The 19,214-nt window shown below is 37.6% G+C and overlaps 1 protein-coding gene across 1 annotated transcript; it reads right to left on the bottom strand.

Annotated features, from left to right (window-relative positions):
- Positions 1-146: 146 nt before the first annotated feature.
- Positions 147-18,265, bottom strand: xpot (exportin, tRNA (nuclear export receptor for tRNAs)). Its single transcript, XM_042511148.2, has 25 exons — positions 18,108-18,265; positions 16,255-16,408; positions 14,688-14,770; positions 14,494-14,550; positions 14,334-14,403; positions 13,831-14,049; positions 13,562-13,746; positions 12,468-12,636; positions 11,348-11,584; positions 10,565-10,603; positions 10,414-10,476; positions 10,208-10,332; positions 9,984-10,128; positions 9,756-9,875; positions 9,548-9,642; positions 8,750-8,819; positions 8,387-8,625; positions 7,761-8,046; positions 7,463-7,652; positions 6,604-6,720; positions 6,015-6,130; positions 5,881-5,928; positions 5,698-5,769; positions 4,932-4,988; positions 147-4,840 (listed from the first exon to the last, which is right to left on the bottom strand). Exons 2-25 carry the CDS (start codon positions 16,339-16,341, stop codon positions 4,814-4,816), a joined length of 2,916 nt encoding a protein of 971 aa, XP_042367082.1. The 5' UTR covers positions 16,342-16,408; positions 18,108-18,265; the 3' UTR covers positions 147-4,813.
- Positions 18,266-19,214: the final 949 nt, after the last annotated feature.

Here is a 19,214-nt window from a genome sequence, read left to right as displayed (position 1 = left end):
AAAGTACAAGTACCTCAAATTTGTATTTAAGTATTGCACTTAAATGTACCTTTGAACTTTTATCTTGATTTATATTATCATACTCAGGCTACCTCCGCCTTTTCTTTTTTTCGCCTAAAATAAAAAAACATCAGAAAAAACAGGAATTTTGATATTATGATTAGTAAACACTTTATTGGTTCTAACAGATGTTCCTAACAGGTTTATCTTCATATCAAAACAAAACAAAAAAGAAATCCAGATTTCAACACATTTCACCATCAATGAACAAATTCATCAATTTGGCAAGTTTTTTTTTGTGAAACCTTAGTTCTCCTCTCGGTTTGCTGAAAATAAAATAAAAAAAACTGAAACAACCTGGAAAATTCATCAAAAACCTTTATTCATTTGTCACGTTCTTCGAAAAAACAGCAGATTCTACTTTAGTGGGGTCGCAGGAGGAGAAAAGACTTCTAGTGTCTGCGTGAATACTACGACGGTACGATGACGAACAATCACAATAAAATATTATTCGAGGTGTTTGTGAGGAGACGTCTGTCATTCAAGTTGATTTGACTTTGTGTAAATAAGTTAACAGGTGAATTAAGTGCGGGGGAAGTGATGATCCTGACTGTGTGACGGTGCTTTAGTGTTGTAACAGATTCGTACGGAGTCCAAACTGTGGCTAAACTGAAAATATTTTAAAAGGAATAGTTCAATATTTCAGAAAAATATTATATGATAAATAAGCAAGTGCTTACTTATTTATTCAAGTAGATATTAATACACTGTTGGGTGTATTAAGAACAGTATCTACGTGGTTAGCCAAGCTTAGCATAAAATAGTTCCAGCAGTTCCCCTAAAACCTCAAATTGTGATTTTTTTAAAATAACTTTTCTGTTTGTGTATGAATTAAATAAACTACAAATTACCCAAACAAGTTCTAAAGTATTACTTAGTCAGCCGTTTTTGAACTCTAACCATGTTACGAATTCAAACAGGTTTGGAGTTGTTTGAAGGTGATGTTAATATCTTTTGATGGAGCTAGCCTAGCGCTTTTGGTTTTTATGCTAAGCTAATACAACCACATCCTAACTTTGTATGAGAGAGCATGTAAATCAAACAGTTTAAGATATTATCTCATTTGGTAGAGCTAGGCTAACAGTTTCCCCCTGCTTCCAGTCTTGTGCTAAGCTAAGCTAACAATGTCCTAACTCCAAATTAAACATTAATGTCAATCAAACGGCCTTAAAGTCGTTTGACAATGATTTTTTCTCAATTTTAATGGAGCTACGCTAAGTTTCCCACTGCTACCAGTCCTTATGCTAAGCTAAGTTAAGAAGCTAAGCTAAGCTAACGATGTCTTAACTCCAAATGAAAAATTTGTCCAACAAACAGCTTTTGAGTTGTTTGAAGGTGATTTTTTTTAATGAAGCTACGGTAACAAATCCCCCCTGCTTCAAATCTTTAGGCAAAGCTAACCAAAGAAGCTCTGAAGTTGTTTAAAGGAAAATGATTTGTCTCTCTTGATGGTGCTAGGCTAACCTTTTCACCCTGCTTCAAGTCTTTATGGTAAGCTAGGTTAACCACATCCCAGCATTGTACAAAACAAAAATTTAAATAAAATATCCTTGGTGTTGTTTGAATGTGGTTAGCAATTTCCCCCTGCTTAGTTTTTATGCTAAGCTAAGCTAACCATGTCCACATTTCTTCTCCGTACTGGACAAACAGATATAATATTGATATTCAATTCAAAATTTCATTCTTAAAAACTTAAAAAAACATTGAACTATTCCTCTAGCTAGGTTAGCAGTTTGCTAGTTTCCCTCCGTTTTCAGTCTTTGTGCTAAGCTAAGCTAAACTGAAATCCGTACTGTACCCGAGAAAAAAAACTGATATCCATTTTCTTATCTGAACCTAGACAGCAAAAAAACCTGCTTTTTACGACAATTTACAGAAATAACAAAAACAAGACAAGGTTTTTTCGGACAGTTTTGTAACATTAGCTTAATCTGTTTTGACAAAAACATCTTAACTCAAGGTCCCCTCGTTAGCTTCTTCCTTTTTAGCCGTTTAGTGAACCTTTACTGAGTTTTATTTTGTCAAACTTCTGTCTCCAAGGTTACGATTTAAGTTTAACTGACTTTAATTTTGCAGCTTTATAAACATCAAGTTAATGTTGGATTTTGTTGGGGTTTTTGAATGAAATTAAGAGCTTTTTAATTTTAGTAATTAAGTAACGTGTTGCAAATGAGAAAATGTTTTATAATTAAGGATATGTTTGGTGAGTTTAAGGATAAGTTTGGTGATATTCTACATATTTCTTTTTGTCAGCAAATCCCAGCCTAACCAACCACAAAATGATACCTCTAACATATCGTCTAAACGTTTGTAATTAATAGAAAATCAATAAACAAAATTTTTAAAAAACCCATACAACTATAATCACCTCCTACTGTGGATTAATCCACCACTGAAAATAGTCCAATAAATCCACCTTTTTCTCTTGTTTCAGTAAATGACTAACTAACAATAAAAAAAATAAACCATATAATTGTGATTTGTTTAAATTTTGTGGGATTTGTTGACTATTTGAAAAATGTACAACAACTGGACTTATACTTGAAACTAGCTTTGTTTTTATGGCCACTTTTACTTAAATGTGACACTTTGAGGCACTTTTCTCCAGCGGTTTTCCAAAAATTTCTGGGAAAACATAAGAAATTTAAAGCTGTAATTAGATAAACCAAATTACAACGAATGCACCAAACATAAACTGTGGAAACAGAAAATATTTTTCTGCAGCTTTGACACGAACAATGAGACAGAACCAAATGGGGCGTCACAATATCCAAAATTCTGAAGAGCAGAGGCATCTGTACAGTTAACGGTTGAAAACGCAAAAATAATCAAACAGTTTCGCATTTTACAGTTCGATCTCATCATCTCACACCGATTGGTTTCGTTACAGCTCCTTCACAGTATCGATCGCAATGAAGCGTTTGCATAATCAATTAGTCAATGATCCTGAATTGTCACAAACGCTTGAATACAAAATTAAAATCAAGCTGCTTCCATACACGGACAAAATCTTTTTGTTTCTTTCTTCTTCTTTTTTTTTTACATGAGCTGTACATGAATGTTTCTTGTAATGAGTTAACGTGTTGCTACGGAAGTTCATCACTGCCGAGAAAAAAAAAAAAGTAGATTGAAAATAAGAAAAACATAAATAAGTCATATTTATGAACGCATGACTAAGATGTTTAAAGTCAGAACTGTGAGGTTTAGTAGGCCAAAATTATAAGTCAACTGTTTCTATAATATTTTCACCTCTACCATGTCAACATTTTGAGATACTAAATCAAGATTTTGAGATTTACTAGGTATTACTAGGTAATTTTTACTTTAAGTCACAATTATGATATTTAGAAAAGTCAAATTATGAAGTAACAGATATGATAAAGTCGGAAATTTCTTTTGGGCAAAAATTATGAGATCAAAATAAGACTAAGTCAAAAGTATTTTACAAAAAAAATCACGGTAAATAAAAAAAAATTCTCATAGCAAGTCATCGTCATGACTTATTAACCCACAAATACAATTTATCTGTCAAAATTAGATGTCAAAGTCAGTCCGATGCACTAAATTTTACCACTTCAAAAGTAAGTTTTACTCTTTCAGTCAAAATTATGAGATTTGCAAGATCGTTGAAGATAGAACTAGACACTCAAAATGACGAAAAAAATAACTTGTAATCTCACAATTATGCAATACTAAGTGACATTTGTGTCAAAATTCTTTGTAGTAAGTTGACTTTTATTTAGTATCTCCTAATACTGGCTTAACAAGTATTTTCATTTTTTCTTACTTTTCATCCTTTTTTTTTTTTTTTTCTGGCAGAAATGATCTTCCATATTTAGTTTCCAGATGGGAACGAAGATTAAAAAAAAAAAACTAAACCTAGGAACCTTATTTACATTTTTAAACATCTTATTCTCTTATTTACATTTTGTTCCTCCATTTTAAGTTCATTTCCATCTGAAATTAAAAATATTTGTCACATTTCCAGGCAACAAAAATATTCCGTGGACTTTTATCAGGTCTTCAATTTTATCGCAAGCTCATCAGAAAGGGGCTGAAATGTTGAGTATTTACATCTCGTCAGGTAGCAAATATAAAGATGATAACATTTTATGTTAAATTGAGTATTTAGGGGAAATAAAGTCAGTGGATGATTTGAAATAAACCTGAAAGTTTGAGGCCGTTCAACTGTAAAAGTGTTTCACTTCAAACTTAAAATTCTCAACATATAAAAAAAAAAAAAAAAAAAAGCCACATTTTGAATAAAATAATACAATTCAGCCCTTATTCTCTGTCCATTCTGTGGCAGCAACATCGCCCAAATAAACCTGTAAATCTAGCATTTTTTGAAATGTGGTTTCTAACGAGACGGTTCGACTTCGAAGCTTCGGGTGTTCGGATGGTTTCGGGATAATTACCAAATGTTTTCCAGACAGGAAGCGTTTTCTCCCACAGATTCACGTTTACCTCTAAAAGCCTTTTCCGCTCAAAGGCTTCAACTTTTTCTGATCATCACTCGAGCTCCTTTAGTCCTCGTGGACAGCTCGTCTCGTCGGCGGCCGAAGGGATTTATCCGTCCGCCGAGCGTCTGTCCACGTCCCGACTCCAGACAGACTTTGTTATGGGTTCGTGCAAAAGCAGCTCCTATGCTAAGGTCCGTTTTTTTGTTGTTGTTGTTGTTATTGTGAGTGGCGTGCACGACCACTTCCTGTGAGTGTCCTTTCAGTCCAAAATGAACTTCCAGTTTTATTTCCTAGAGTTTGGCTCGCTGAAAGAACGCCTGCACAGGCAGAAGAGAATCATCAATAAATCAAATAAACGAACAGAGAAACAATCAGCTCCGTTATTGATTAGAATAAACACACTCGTACCTTTATGTAGTTTTTCAGGACTTTGCTGTCCGGCTGCTGAAGCACTTGACAAAGTTCCTGTAAAATCAAGTTCGTAACTTAAAAAACAGTTTTATCTTCAGAAAATCTTTCTATTTCATAGCCACAATATTATTATTTTTTTTTAGATTTTAGCCTTATCTATATATATGACTTATTCAATAATTACAATTGTAGAACTGTAGAAATGAAAGAGATTTTACGCTGACTGAGACAAACCTCGTGTCTGTTGACTAAATGTTGAATTTATGACATTTTAAGTCAAAATTGTTAGATTCAACAAAGTTATTAAATACGCCAAATGTTTGACCTGAAATTTCCCCAAAATATTTTGATGTGCTAAATTAAAATGAGATTTACTAACAGCACAGGATGGTTAAATTTAATTTTTTTCCATTAACTCAGAAAAAGATTTATGTAAAAAATATGACAAACATACTCAATAAGTCACAATTCTGATAAGAAAAATATGACTTTTTGTAGATTTATAAGATCAAAGTCATACTGAATCGGGAAAGTTTAGTGAGTCACGTACATCATTATCTTTAGATAGCAATTAAAAAATTCTGACATCAAAAGAGTTTAACTATTTTTAAAAGTTTGAAAACTTTTTTTTTTTTAACACTGGAAATTAGAATTAATGAAAAGATGTCAAAGATATTTAACAGATTTTTTTCACACATTTTCAGCTCCGGAGAAGAAATAAGTCAATGTTGTCTCCTGTTTTCATGTGACAGAAAAGTTTTACCTGTGAGATTTCAGGTGAGACCTGCAGAGAGGGCAGATACTCGTGCTGCAGAAACTGAATGAACTCCGGCCCCTGAAAGAAAACACCACACAGCTGAACATGTGGGAAGAAACTCTCTCATACATCCAAAAATATGAAGAACATTTGAACATTATTCTACTTTTCTCACAAAACCGTCTTTACCCTTTTGAGATGAATCATTTTGAGAGTGAGCGCACACTCTGACAGTGTCTGAAACGCAAAGACAAAAACGGTGCCGTTAATGGAAACTGTTTTAATCGGGCGGTTGTACGCCGGATTCTGGTACAGAAACTCACCAGGACTGTCTGAGCGTCTGAGAGGTCAAAGGTCGGTTTGAGCGGAGCCAGGAAACACGCAGGAACGATGTGTTTGTAGATGAAGTCGGGGAAACCCACCATGCCGTCTTTACCTCCTAGAGATTTCATAATATAAAATCAATAAAATCATAAAAAAATACACAGACCAGGATAAAAATAAAATCTAATCTAATCTGCTGCACATCTTTAAGATGTTGTGTTTTCCTTAATTTTATATACTATATTTTTAGGCTTATTTTATTAATAATGTCAGTGAGTTATATTTTATTTTCCATTTTTTGCTATGCATTCTGTGCACTAAATTTTTATCCTTATTTTATCTGACTTTTACTAGTATTATCAAGTGGATTTTATCCTTTTGAAGATGCATTCAATGTTTTCTATTCTGATTTGATTTTATTTTTACATGCAGGTTTTATTATGTCTTTTATGTGTTTTGATGTGAAGCACAAAGTTGGGCTGCATTTCCTGTATGAAAGGTGATATATAAATTAGTTTTATTATTAATATTATTATTATTAATCTAATCTAAAGCAGTTTGTTTGATGCTTTTCTAAATTTTTCGCACCCCACAGCTCCACCAGTTTGGCGAGGATGATGAAGCAGGTTTTCTGAGCGATGGGGTCGGGGAAGTCCACGGCTCCCTGGATGATGGTGAACACAACTCGCTCGATGTTTTCTGCTCCTGAAAAACAAAAACAAAACATTCATACGATGACTCAGAGAAGTCCGCAGTATTTATGTTTAGAGATGCACGATAATTATCGGCCCGATAATGGGACTTATGACGTCATACCGACAATCCCGATAATACAATTTTTGGCCGATAAATAGAATCGATAATAATAAACATAAATGTCATCAGTCAGCAGCAGGGTTTAACCCATTGTTTCTTTTCCTTTTTTAACCCTTTTCCCGCCAATGGCAAGACTTTCGTCAATCGGTGTTTTCGCTGTAGTGTAGGAGACACTGTTACGGATGTTATGCAATAAAACAACATTTCCACGACCAAAAACAAACGAAGGAGACGATCTGAGGTCCCAGAGTGACGGAGGAGAGGACTACTAACGTGCCGACTTTATCGCTATTTAGCGGCTTTTCGGAGCCTCAGTGGCGTCGTTTTAAAAAAACACAACAGGAGAAACACTTAGCGACTTATTTAGATCATCAGTGAACAGGGAGGACATATACTGTTCGGGGCGGTTCTTGGCAGAGGAGATATAAGAGGTCGCCTAGAGCGCCACACGCTGGAGGGGGCCGCTGGTCGCGCTCAAAAAACCAAAACAAAAAAAACATAATAATTAGCTGCGCCCGTTAGCGCCCTTTCTTCATGTTCTGCCTTGAAAATAACAAATGAACAAATAAGAGCAGATAATAAACGTTCGATCACAACGAGCAAATATTCAAGTGATCGGCGTTTCACTCACCCTGATTGGCCATCACCTCGTTCATCCCACTTCCTGCCATCGTCTGGATGAAGGCGAAGTAGCTCCTCCTCAGCATCTGTTTCTCCAGAGCCGCCGCCTGGTCGTTCTCCTCCGCCGGCCGGGCCAGCACCTCGAAGATGGCGAGCACCAGCGGCATGAAGACCTGCTGCAGGAAGGGGGACACCTGCCGCTGCCATGGCAACACAAAAAGCTTGTTAAATCACCTCTGTGGTCTTACAGCTCGTTATCCGTGTATCTTGTTCGATATACCTTCTGCGTGTCGAGTTTTTCTACGTACCTTGAACTTGGCGGTGATCTGGCTGATGAGCGGGATGAACTCCTGCAGGTCTTTGGCCTCGCAGTCCTTCAGCATGTGCTCCGAGGCGGCGGGGATGAAGGGCAGCACCTCCTCCTCCATGCAGATGATCATTCGGTGCAGGAAGGAGCGGACCGAGCTGCGCAGCGTCCCCCGCTGGACGGGACAGCTCAGCGCCGGCAGGAAGGTCTGCAGACAGTCTCTGTAGACCTCCGTGCAGCCGCACTGCTTCACCGTCTGCTTGTTGCTGAAGGCCTTGCTGGTGCGACTGAGAGACGGGACGACGAATTTAGATTAAGTAATTGCAGCCTTTGATTTCAGAAAATTAACTGTCAAGACTTTCAACATTCAGAAATATTGCGAAATCAAATGATGGAAATAGGAAGGTATGATTTAATGGACCTGCAACACGTAAAAGGACCCATTTCACTCAACAACAGTAAGAGTACGATCACGCCTGATGTTGCTTTTTTGTCCTGTCTTGTCTAAATTTCTGTCTCTATCTGCCCCCATATAAACGTCGCCCATCAATACCCCGTTACTGCCCTTTTAGACTCACTAAATAACAAAAATTTAAAAAAAACAAAAACAAAAAAAACATTGCTCACCTGGCGAAGCCAACAGCGTGGCTCAGACAGTCGGCGAGGGCGGTCTGCCTCTCCTCGTCCGTCTCCTGCGACAGTTTGGCGAGCAGCAGGCGGAAAGCGTCCATCAGCGGCAACAGCAGGCTCCTCATCAGCGCCTGTTTCCTCTCTACGGGGCTCTCGCCGTTCACGATCAGGATGCCCGCCGTCTCAAACATGAACAGCTGGTCGTCGCTGGTCAGCAGCGCCAGGAAACCGTTTTCCTGGACAGATGGAGATCCACATCAGTGATGCAGATATCACATCAGAAAAACAGGTATGGACTGACAGAGTGCTGCTTCCTGTCTTCACTCAGTGATGGATGGAGGACGACACGTTGATACTCACAGGAGGAGCGAGCTCCAGCAGGTCCTGGATTCTGGTCAAGATGTCCTCAATGAAGGCATTCATGTGTTTACTGTAAACACACGACGACAACAACAACAACAACAACATCAAAACCAACGCAGAGTCAGGAAAAAACAGCATCTGCAACAATCTGTCACAGATGTCAACTGTCATTTAAAAAAATATGTATGTATATATATATATATATATATATATATATATATATATATATTTGGGGTTTTTTTCTGAACAAATATGTCCGTACAATCTCAAGTGCAAATAGCATGTTCACAATGATATATACATATTAAGTAAAAAAAAAAAACAAAAAAAAAACTAACAGACAAACAAGCAAAGAAAAATAAATTGGTAAAATAAAAAGTAAATAAATAAAGAAATAAAGACAATAAATTAAAAATTACAGACAGAAGGGGAAAGAAAAAAATGTAAATATATAATATATAAATAAAATTTGAAAAACAATGTTATTACTGTGTTAACAAAAAAATTGTCACATTTATCTTATCTGCGGAAAAATATTTCAGACTTAAACAACTACAGGAGCTCCCCTTTACATCCATAAATATTTATGTTTTTATCTCGTCTGCACAAAATCACTATCAAGATATTTGTCACAATGTGCAGTTGTTGTAAATATTTTCTTAAGTAAAGTGTGAAAAAATTACGATGAAATTCAATTAACACCTTTGATAATTAAAAAAAAAACAAACTGTTGTAATGTTGTGCACTGTGAGGTGTTTATTATTTTAATTCTTGGAGGACTGAAGCTGAACTCACTGTAAAGTCTTGATGAATCTGGAGAACAGGTAGGCCACTCGGCTGCGGACCTTCGGGCTGTTGTGTCTCAGTCCTCTTTGGTCCAGAAACGCCATCTGACAGTGAACACAACATCGCTCCGCTTTTAACGCGTTCAGCCAGAGAACAACACAAAAGATTAAATGATCTTAGGTGCAGCTTTTCTTTGACCTGCTGCAGACTCACTGACCAGAACACTGGGGATGTGTTGAGGCTCCACGATGAAGAATTTATCATATCGAACAACCGTTTCAAAAAACTCCAGAGACACGGAGCTGTGCTGGTAGCCGCTCACACCGCAGGACACCAGCTGAGGATTCAAGAAGACAAAAAATGATGTTATTGTTTACTTTTGGCCACAAAGTGGATCTCAGCAGATAATGACTGAAAATATATAAAGAGAGTTTATGTGACTGACCGTCCTCATCATGTCCTGCAGGGCGCTCGTCTTCGCCGTGTCTCCGGAGAAATGGGCGCCGTGGGACGCAGGCAGAGCTTCACCCAGCATGTAGAGCAGCCTGATGGCCACCTCCACCTCCATGAACTGAGCGGTCTGCCAGTTCCTGACAAACAAAATGCATCGTAACATCTCTGCTGGCGAATCTTTTCCCTCTGAATGAAGAAATAAAGGTGTGTTCTTACTGCATGCTGTTGGTGAAAACTCGGCGTACGGCCTCCAGCAGCAGCTCGGGAGACACCTGAGCCAGACGGTCCAACAGCATCTTCAGCTGCTTCCTGTACTCCACAAACATCGCCTCGTCCTCTCCCTGAAAACACAACCAGAGCCGCTGTTTTCTTGCTCAGGGTCAAACAGACGACAGTCGGCTGCTGATTTAAAACAAACTCACCTCGTTTTCAAAGTTGTACTCGTCGTCGTACGTCAGTTTCTTCATGACGGCCAGCATGATCGCCTGCAGGGAACGGCGGGAGTATTGATTATTTTAAAGCTCAAATGTACCATCAAATATTTGGCAGCATCATTTATAATTAAAGACTCACCTCAATGTTTGCTTTCTGCTGGTCTGTCAGCTGAGGAAGCTGCAGAAACAAAACAAAATACACATCGTGAAAATATTAACTGGTTCTGCACGTCGGTCCACAGCAGGGACACTCAGCTCGCTTTGCTTGGGGACCACTATGGCAAAATGACTGAATTTAGGACATTTCTAGGATTTTAGGAAATTAATCTGGTTCAAGTATATTCCTTGGTTTTAGGGATGTTTCTAGGATTTCAGGACATTTCTCTGTTTCCAGGACGTTTCTTGGTTTTAGGGATGTTTCAAGGATTTTAGGGCATTTCTCATATTTCAAGACTTTTCTCATATTTTAGGACATTTCTAGAACTTCAAAAACATTTTTTGGATTTCAGGACGTTTTTAGGATTTCAGAACGCATTAAGGATTTTAGGACATCTACTGAATTTTAAGACTTTTTTTAGGATTTCAGGAGAATTCTGGGATTTTACAACATTTCTAGAATTTTAACAAATGACCTAAAGTAACAGAGCCCTCGACAAATTGGAAATTTCCAGAATTTGAAAATATCATCATATTTCCATGAAAACTCTTGCCCAGGGCGCATGCTTAATGGATCTTATGTTTTGATTATATTTGGACATTTGTGTAAAAAGTGACGAATTATCACTTGAATGATTAATCAATTATTTCTGCTCTACAGCTGATATTTTCATGGCGTCCCTGGAACTAAACTTCTAAAATCCATCATTTCCAAGGATTTCGTTGGCCTCCTGGCCTCTGATCAGTCCCGGCGGAGCGTCCTCACCTGTTTGAGGACGTGCAGGTACTCGTAGCAGAAGCCGACGATGTTGGCCGAGATGTCGTCGTCCTCGTGCACCAGCAGCTGCAGCAGCAGCGGCACTTTGTTCTCCACGGCCTGCAGCGTCTCCGCGGAGTCCTTCACGTTACCGGTCTTGATCAGTTTGGTCCAGCTGAGCACCAGACTCTGACCCATCCCGTTCACCAGCCGCGAGAACTTGGCCAGGAAGTCCACGTCCTCCTCCTGACGGGACAGGAAGAGGAAAATAAACGGCATCAGGAAGCGCGTGTGACCTCTGGGTGTGAACATAAACATGTGGCTCTGAAGAAAACCTGAACCTCTTATCTCTCACATCTGCACTGACCTACAAACAACCGACCGGAGTTTTACTTCCTGCAGCAGAGTGCGTGCACAGTGTTTTCAACACCGTCATATATGGATTTAATGAGTGGAAATCTAACCATGAAAGTAAAAAATTAAATTCAAGAAAAAACAAAGAAAAAAAGTTATAAATAGGGTAAAATTACTTCATAAGTTTTACTTTTTCAATAATCAGAATTTCTATCTTGTGGCATAATATGAAAAGTACAGCCCAATTTACAGTAATTTGTATTTCTAGCTAAAGTACCAACTAGAATCTATTATACTTTTTTGGTCCATTTTGTGCAGTTAAATTATTTTTGTCAAGTCCAATGTTAAAAGTTATATTTTCACTTATATTTTGAATGTAAGAATAAAGAAAAAACATGACCACATGCATTTTTAGAAAGCTAGTTATGAATTTCACCAGTTCACCTACATAAGAAAAAACAGAAAATAACATGATAAAAATAACTATTTACAGAAATTTACATTCAAATTTAGATAGGATAAAGCTTAAATCACATTAATGCTTTAATATAAAATATATAAACCTGTTAATGCTGTATAAATAATGCAAACATGGTTGTATTAAATGGCTGTATTAATTATACCTTTCCTGTTGTTATCTTGTCATTTCCCATTCATTGGAAAACTTCAAAATTGTTACACAACAACACTAACTCTCATTATTTAACTCTTCTTTTCTATTTCTCACGTCACTCTCGATATTAAATTACAGCAGAGCTGACAGGTGAAGTCAAACCTGTTCCACGTTGAAGAATCCAGCAGACTGCAGGACTTGGCACAGAGACTCTACCAGCTTGGTTTTGTCCACGGGGTCCATCCCTTTGTTGACTATTTCAAACAGGCAGTCGCAGGCCTCCTCTCTGAGCTCCTCCACAGACATCTGACTCAGCAGCAAGTTCACAAACCTGAAAACACACGGAGGACAAAAACATGTGAATATCAGGTTATCTAAAAACTGCCTGCAATCAGTCTGTTGTAATCAACGCTGCCTTTTTCACACACCGTCTGCAAAAGAAAACCAATTACTTCAGTGATTGTTATCATTATTGTTTATTATGCAACTTTTGTATGCAGCTTTCTTTATGTGACTTTTGTATGCAGCTTTCTTTATGTGACTTTTGTATGCAGCTTTCTTTATGCAGACCTGGTAGGCAACTTTCCTCATGCGGTTTTTGTAACCAACTTTGCTATGTAATTTTCTTTGTTACTTTTTTAATGCAACCTTCTTTATGCAAATTTGCTATGCAATGTTCCTATGAAACTTTCTTTACAAGACTTTGTTAAACAATTTTTTTATGCAACTCTGGTGCACAACTTTCTTTATGCCACTTTTGTAAGCAAGTTTCTTTGTGACAATAGGCAACTTTTTGACATACGCCCTTAGTACGCAACTTTTTTATGCCACTTTTGTAAGCAACTTCCTTAATGTGACTTTTGTATGAAATTTAGCAAATAACTTTCTTTTTGCAACTCTGGTACACGTGTAACTGGTTTTGCAACTTTCTTCACATGACTTTGGTGCAAAAATTTCTCTTTTTTTTAAAGATTTTTTTTTGGCTTTTGCCTTATTGAAGATAAGAAAGCTAAAGCGTGAAAGGGGGAGGGGGAGGGCATGACTTGCTGCTGCAGCGAGGACAGGAGCACCCACTCTACCAGCCAAGCTACTGGCATCCCAGTGCAAAACTCTCTTAATGCAACTTATTTTGTGCACTTAAAAAAAAAAAATAACGAAAATTATTCCTTTGGATCAAAACTTGCATCTCTGCATCTTTTCATTAAAATCACTCCCTTGGCAGCTTGTTTCTCGTGTTTCTGAGTGAGGTGACTGACCGGTCATTGGCGATGAGGTTGAGGTCGATCCAGGACACGTACGCTCCCACCACCTCCAGACACTGACAGGTGAGCTCCGGGTGGGACTGCTGGTAGGTCTGCAGGATCTGGAACCAGGACTCCACCAGGCTGGGGATGCACTGCTCCCTCATGCGGTCTTTGATTAAGGTGTTTCTACGGGTCTCCTGAAGGACAGATTCAGTCCAATTAGCCAGAGGAGTCTCTCAGCTCAAGTTACAACATTTACAAGTAATCGAAGAGTATCTCACGTCAGGTAAGTGGAGGATGTCTCTGTCCACCACCTCAGCGTCAATGGCCATGAGCGTCCTCAGGTAGATGTCGACGCCATGAGGGTTCAGACCCACCAGGGACAGGATGTCGAAGAAGAACTTGGGCCACAGGGTCAGATACTCCATGACGAAGGTGAGGGCGAACACCTGGGCCGCTTTATTCCTGATGAACGGCTTCTCCGGATGGGCATTCATCAGCTGCAGTCAACAAAAAACAACAACAAAACAAACATCAGTCTGCAGTGGATTCTCGGTTACAGCAACTTTTTGAGGTATTTTATAAATAGTAATGCTGGACCCAAATCTTCGGCTTTTAGAATATTCGTTAATTTGGTTGGTATTTTCGGTTTTCAATTTAGACATTTTGATTTTTTTTTTAAATTGCATCTTTGATACTTTCTTTTAAAAAAAACTAAAATCTGAAATGTAAATAAGACAGTGAAAAGGTCGAGTATTTTCCAGCTCGTCATGAGGTGCGGTACCTGACACTGCAGCCACTTCATCAGAGTCTCTCTGATGAGCTGCTGCTGAACTGCACTCAGACCAGCGTGTCTGCAACACAAACGACAGTAACATCATGAGATTATTCACATAAAAACGAATCCGTGTTTCTGCAGAACACATCAGCCGCCTCCTTCTCACCTGAACTTTATCTGATGTTCCAAAACTTGGAAGCAGAAAAACTTCACATGGTCGTCACTGAAAATATCAAACAGATAAAAATATGTTTTTAAACATCTGAAACAAAAAGAGGGTAAAATCATTCCCTATGAGAGCAGCATGTGTGATATCAGCTTAAGAAATATAAAATATAAATCCTGTGTTATGGGACTCACTTGTAAATTCCTTTAGCGAGGGCCTCGGCACAAACCTCCCAGGCGTCCTGAGACTCCTTCAGCTGCTCAAAGTATGCCATAGCCTGAAAAATACACACATCAATAATACTTATTTAAAACCCCTCCCAGAGCCAGAGAGATGACCTAAAGACGGTGCAGAAAAATCATTTCAGTTAAAAAAAATTTAAGATCAAAAACGTATTCAGTTTGGACTCCTTCCAGTGAACATCGAAGGTGCTAAAACACAAATGTAAAAAAATCTTGCCAGAGGCAAATAACACCAAACTGGCGTTAGCGAGTACAAGAAAACTGTACGTACAACGTATGATGTTTGGTTTTAAAATTACATTGCAGTTAACATTTACAGCAAAAAATATCAATAACACCACATCAAAACATTTCCATTAAAACCAAAGCACCAATGTGTCTGGTAAGGGGCAGCAGGGGTCAGAGGTGTGTGAACTTTATCAAAATGTATTTCATTATGTGCACAACTGTGCATGCAAACTAAATATCAAATACAGCCCCACTGGTCACTGCCCAATACGGACATTTAACATGTCACAGCAGAAAAAACGCAGGTGGAAATAATGAAATCAACGATGTCTGAATTCCCTTTAGCTGCTTCAGTTTTAGGGTCCAGATGTCTTTACTTAATCTACCTGATATACAACATGACAGAAGCACCTGACCCCGAAACTGCAGTCAAGAATGACGATGCTTTCTGTTCACAGAACTTGTTTTTATCGTCTATACCTAGTTTGTACGGAGTTTGGCAAAAGAGGCTTAAAGTGTGCAGCTCCATGCATTTTATTCTGCAGAAATACTTTAAGTTGTGCTCATTAGCTCCCCGGGGCTGTTTCAAAGCATTGCTGCACGACTGTGAAGCCAATGTCAGGGCGTATCATAGCTGGTCTTTTAATTGTCTTATTTTTATGGATCATTGATAGCCTGTTTTTCACTTTATTTTTTGTTCTTTTTCTGTTTGACATTTTGTTGACATGAGATGGCAACAATGATTTCAAATGCTTAAACAAATATATAAATAATACAATCATATATATATACACAAATAAATAATTATTTAGTAGCTGTGGTTAATTTAACACAAACGATGGCAGCTAATTATCTATTCATTTATAGATTTTTTGACAGCTATTTCTTCTCCCATTCTTAATTGAACATGTTCTGGTACATGTTACATTAACAAGTTGGTAGTCTGCCATTGTTATCTTTGTTTCAGGTGTATTTTCATCACACAAAGCAACATTATGTGTGTGGATGGATGAACTTTTCCACACTGATACACAGAAACAAGAGTTTTTAAAACTCTCCACCTTCATAGCTGTGTTTATTTTAAGAAAAACTCTGTTTTAGTGAAAGAAAGGCCAAAACGTAGAGGGAAAAATTTGTTATCAAAAATATCCATTCACATCTGACCGCTGAGTACTACCATCTGTGGCAAGATTAACCATTTAGTGACCTTTAGTGGTCCCCTATTGGCCCTTGTTGTTCTTTGGTTAAACAGAGAGAAAAATCCAAACAGTAAAATAAAGCAGCGTCCTACCCTCTGCCTGTAGCGGGCGTCGGCGTTCGGGTTGAGCCCCAGCAGGGCCTGCTCGTCCATGATTGCAGCGACAGACTGGCAGGCCATTCGTGGGTTAGCTTTCCTCCGAGGCTGTTTTACTCCTCTCTGCTGCTGGCAGGCAGATTTCTCTCATCTGGTGACGAGAAGGAAAACAAATGAGGTCAAATATACCAAAAGCATTCATCTCTACTACCCCTGCTATCCTATTTATCACGTTAACACACAAATGTATGCATGAAAATACTACTACTACTACTTAGGACATTTCTTTGATTTTAAGATGTTTGTAAGATATAAGAATACTTCTCGGATTTTATGGGGTTTCTAGGATTTTAGGATTTTTATAGGATTTCGGGACGTTTGTGAGATTTTACAACATTTGTAGGATTTTAGGACTTTGAGGATTTTTTTTACTTTTCTACAATTTAAGCATGTTTCTAAGATTTTAGGACTTTCCTAGGATTTTAAGACTTTTCTAGGGTTTAAGGATGTTTGTAGGAATTGAAGGACTTTTCATGGATTTTAGGACATTTTTAAAATTTTCAGACACTTCATTTTTTGAGATGTCTCTAGGATTTAATGATGTTTCTAGAATTTGACCACATTTCTAGGACTTCAGGACAATTTTTAGGATGTTTGTTTTTCAGGACATTAGAGGCTTAACTAGGATCTCTGTCAGGGATGTGGAGGATTCAACATTGGCATATTTTTTGATAAGCATGTTTTATGTTGATGCTGTTTCACGCTCTCTGGCAACTTATGTTTACTAAAAGTGCAAAAAAATTCCCAGTGTGAATCACTTTATTTTTATTGAGAATTAGAAAACTGTTGGGGGGGCACCCAGCACCCTATTGGGGGCCAGATTTGGCCCATGGGCCATAAGCTGAGTATCACTGCTGTAAAATATGATGCAATGCTGTAGTTAAACCACCCAACAGTATATAAAAGAGTTTAAATGAGCACATCTAATCATCTACAGCAGGAACATTAATCCAAAGACATCATATATAATACTTAAACACTAACATGGTATATTTTACTGCACAATGGGTATTCTTACTTTGAGTAGGACCTGAATACTTCTTCCACCTCTGGAAATAAGTCAGATTATTTTCAGGTGAACAACATGGCTGCTGTGACCTGGTTACATGACAAAAAGTGTCATCCAGGTGAGCTGACTAATACACGAGAAGTGAGTTATCACGCGTGCCTGTTGATGCCAGAAATGCCTCAAATATGACGAATCACCACTGACAGCTGTTGTTAACTTAAACCTGTATTATGTCGCGTGTTTACAGAGGATGCAGAGGATGAACAATGACAGCTCATCTGCACCACATGATGCAACACAGCGTCAACACTTTCAGCCACATTTATACCGCTAACAACATAAATAAAAACACACATGCTGGTTGTTCAGGCGGTTAAATGGCATCAAGCATGGCCTAGGTTGTGGGTGATTGTCGGACCACTCCTAAAAAGTTAACACCGCAGTGCTACATGCTAACAACTTCCCCAACACACAAAATAGCTGCTAACTCAAGCTAGCGTTAGCATGCTAGCTCCCGAGCTCTGTTATAATTTCGACACTTTAACAAACAATAAAACCTCAGTCAACACCTACGCTCTTTTGTTAAAGTCCACATTGACGCTTTAAGGCACATAAAACGAGTTTAAATGTATTTTTATCGTTGTTTATCACGTTCCGGTAACGTTACCTGAATCACATCATCGCTGCGAAAATCTCACGATGACAAACTCCGCTGACGTTAGCCCTTTTTTATCACGCTAAACGCACGATAAAAACAAACAGTACAATGTGTACGACGTACCTTAATGAAAACTTAATTAGTCAACGTTTTTTCTTCCCCGGTCAACTCATCGTGGAGCCGCGGAGAATCATCCAGAAATCAGTTGCTCGTCGGCCGGACTCACACGACAGGAGCAGCGGTGCGGCGTGTCCACTCCGTTAGCATCCGGGTCACAGAGGAAGCGATCCGCCCAACCGTCGACGTAAAAAACATAAATATATTAATATTAATTAAATATGCATATATTAATATTAATTATAAAAAAAAAGAATTTAGAATATATAGTATTATGTGTTATATATTCCGTGTTATTTACGGGGTTTTTTTTCATTTTCACGACGATAAATGTTTGCTACATATTAGCTGCTAATGCTAATTTACCTTCACGAGGCTGAAGTTAGTTTGTGATTGATTAAAGTTAAAGGAACATTTCTCAGACTTTTTAATGTTGTTTCTCTACTTTAAAGTTGTTAAACATGTAAAAGACATAAAAATAAAACCCTTTGTCACTCTTTGGGAAACCTTTATCAAAATGCAAATTATTTGTCTACAGTTTAACCCCTTGAAATCTGAGCAAATCATTTAAAGTGATTAGAAAATAAAGTGATTAGCAACGTAACAATAAAATAACACAGAAAATAGCAAGAAATAATTAAAAAACAAATACATAAATAAAAATACACAGTACAAAGTGCAAATTTGTGTATTAGTATAATGAGGTTTTTTGTTAATAAGTGTGTGTCTCCCCTCATTGAGATTTTTATTAATTTATTGAAATATGCCCATTTTTTTCCTTTATTGGAATCTGATCTGATTATTTTCCCTTATTGGAGCATGATATATTTTTTATTTTTTTGTATTAACCCTGTAACCTTAATTTAATGCAATTTTGAAAGTAGGTCATGTTCATTAATGACTTATGATGGATTTCAGTATAAAGTATTTTGATATGAAGATTAATTCTGATATATAGATTCTTGATCTAACGTTTTTATCAACTGAAATATGTTTTATGTTTTGTAATATGGCCTTAACATCACAGTTTTTCTTTCCCTGTGGATTTTTTCTTTTTTTTTTTTTTTTTTTTTTAAATGTAGTCTCTTTAATTGCTGATTATCAGTTGTTGAA

This window comes from Plectropomus leopardus, chromosome 22 (genome assembly GCF_026936395.1).
Source record: "Plectropomus leopardus strain MGB_pleo_1.0 chromosome 22, ASM2693639v1, whole genome shotgun sequence".
Lineage (NCBI taxonomy): Eukaryota > Metazoa > Chordata > Actinopteri > Perciformes > Serranidae > Plectropomus > Plectropomus leopardus.
This window is presented reverse-complemented; position numbering and strand designations above follow the sequence as displayed.

Coding starts and splice junctions, on each gene's coding strand:
- xpot (XM_042511148.2), bottom strand. CDS start 16,341: ATGGCCTGCCAGTCTGTCGCTGCAATCATGGACGAGCAGGCCCTGCTG. Junction 13,747..13,830: donor ACATCCTCCACTTACCTGAC/GTGAGATACTCT, acceptor TCTGTCCTTCAG/GAGACCCGTAGAAACACCTT. Junction 6,721..7,462: donor CGAGGTGATGGCCAATCAGG/GTGAGTGAAACG, acceptor TTTGTTTTTCAG/GAGCAGAAAACATCGAGCGA.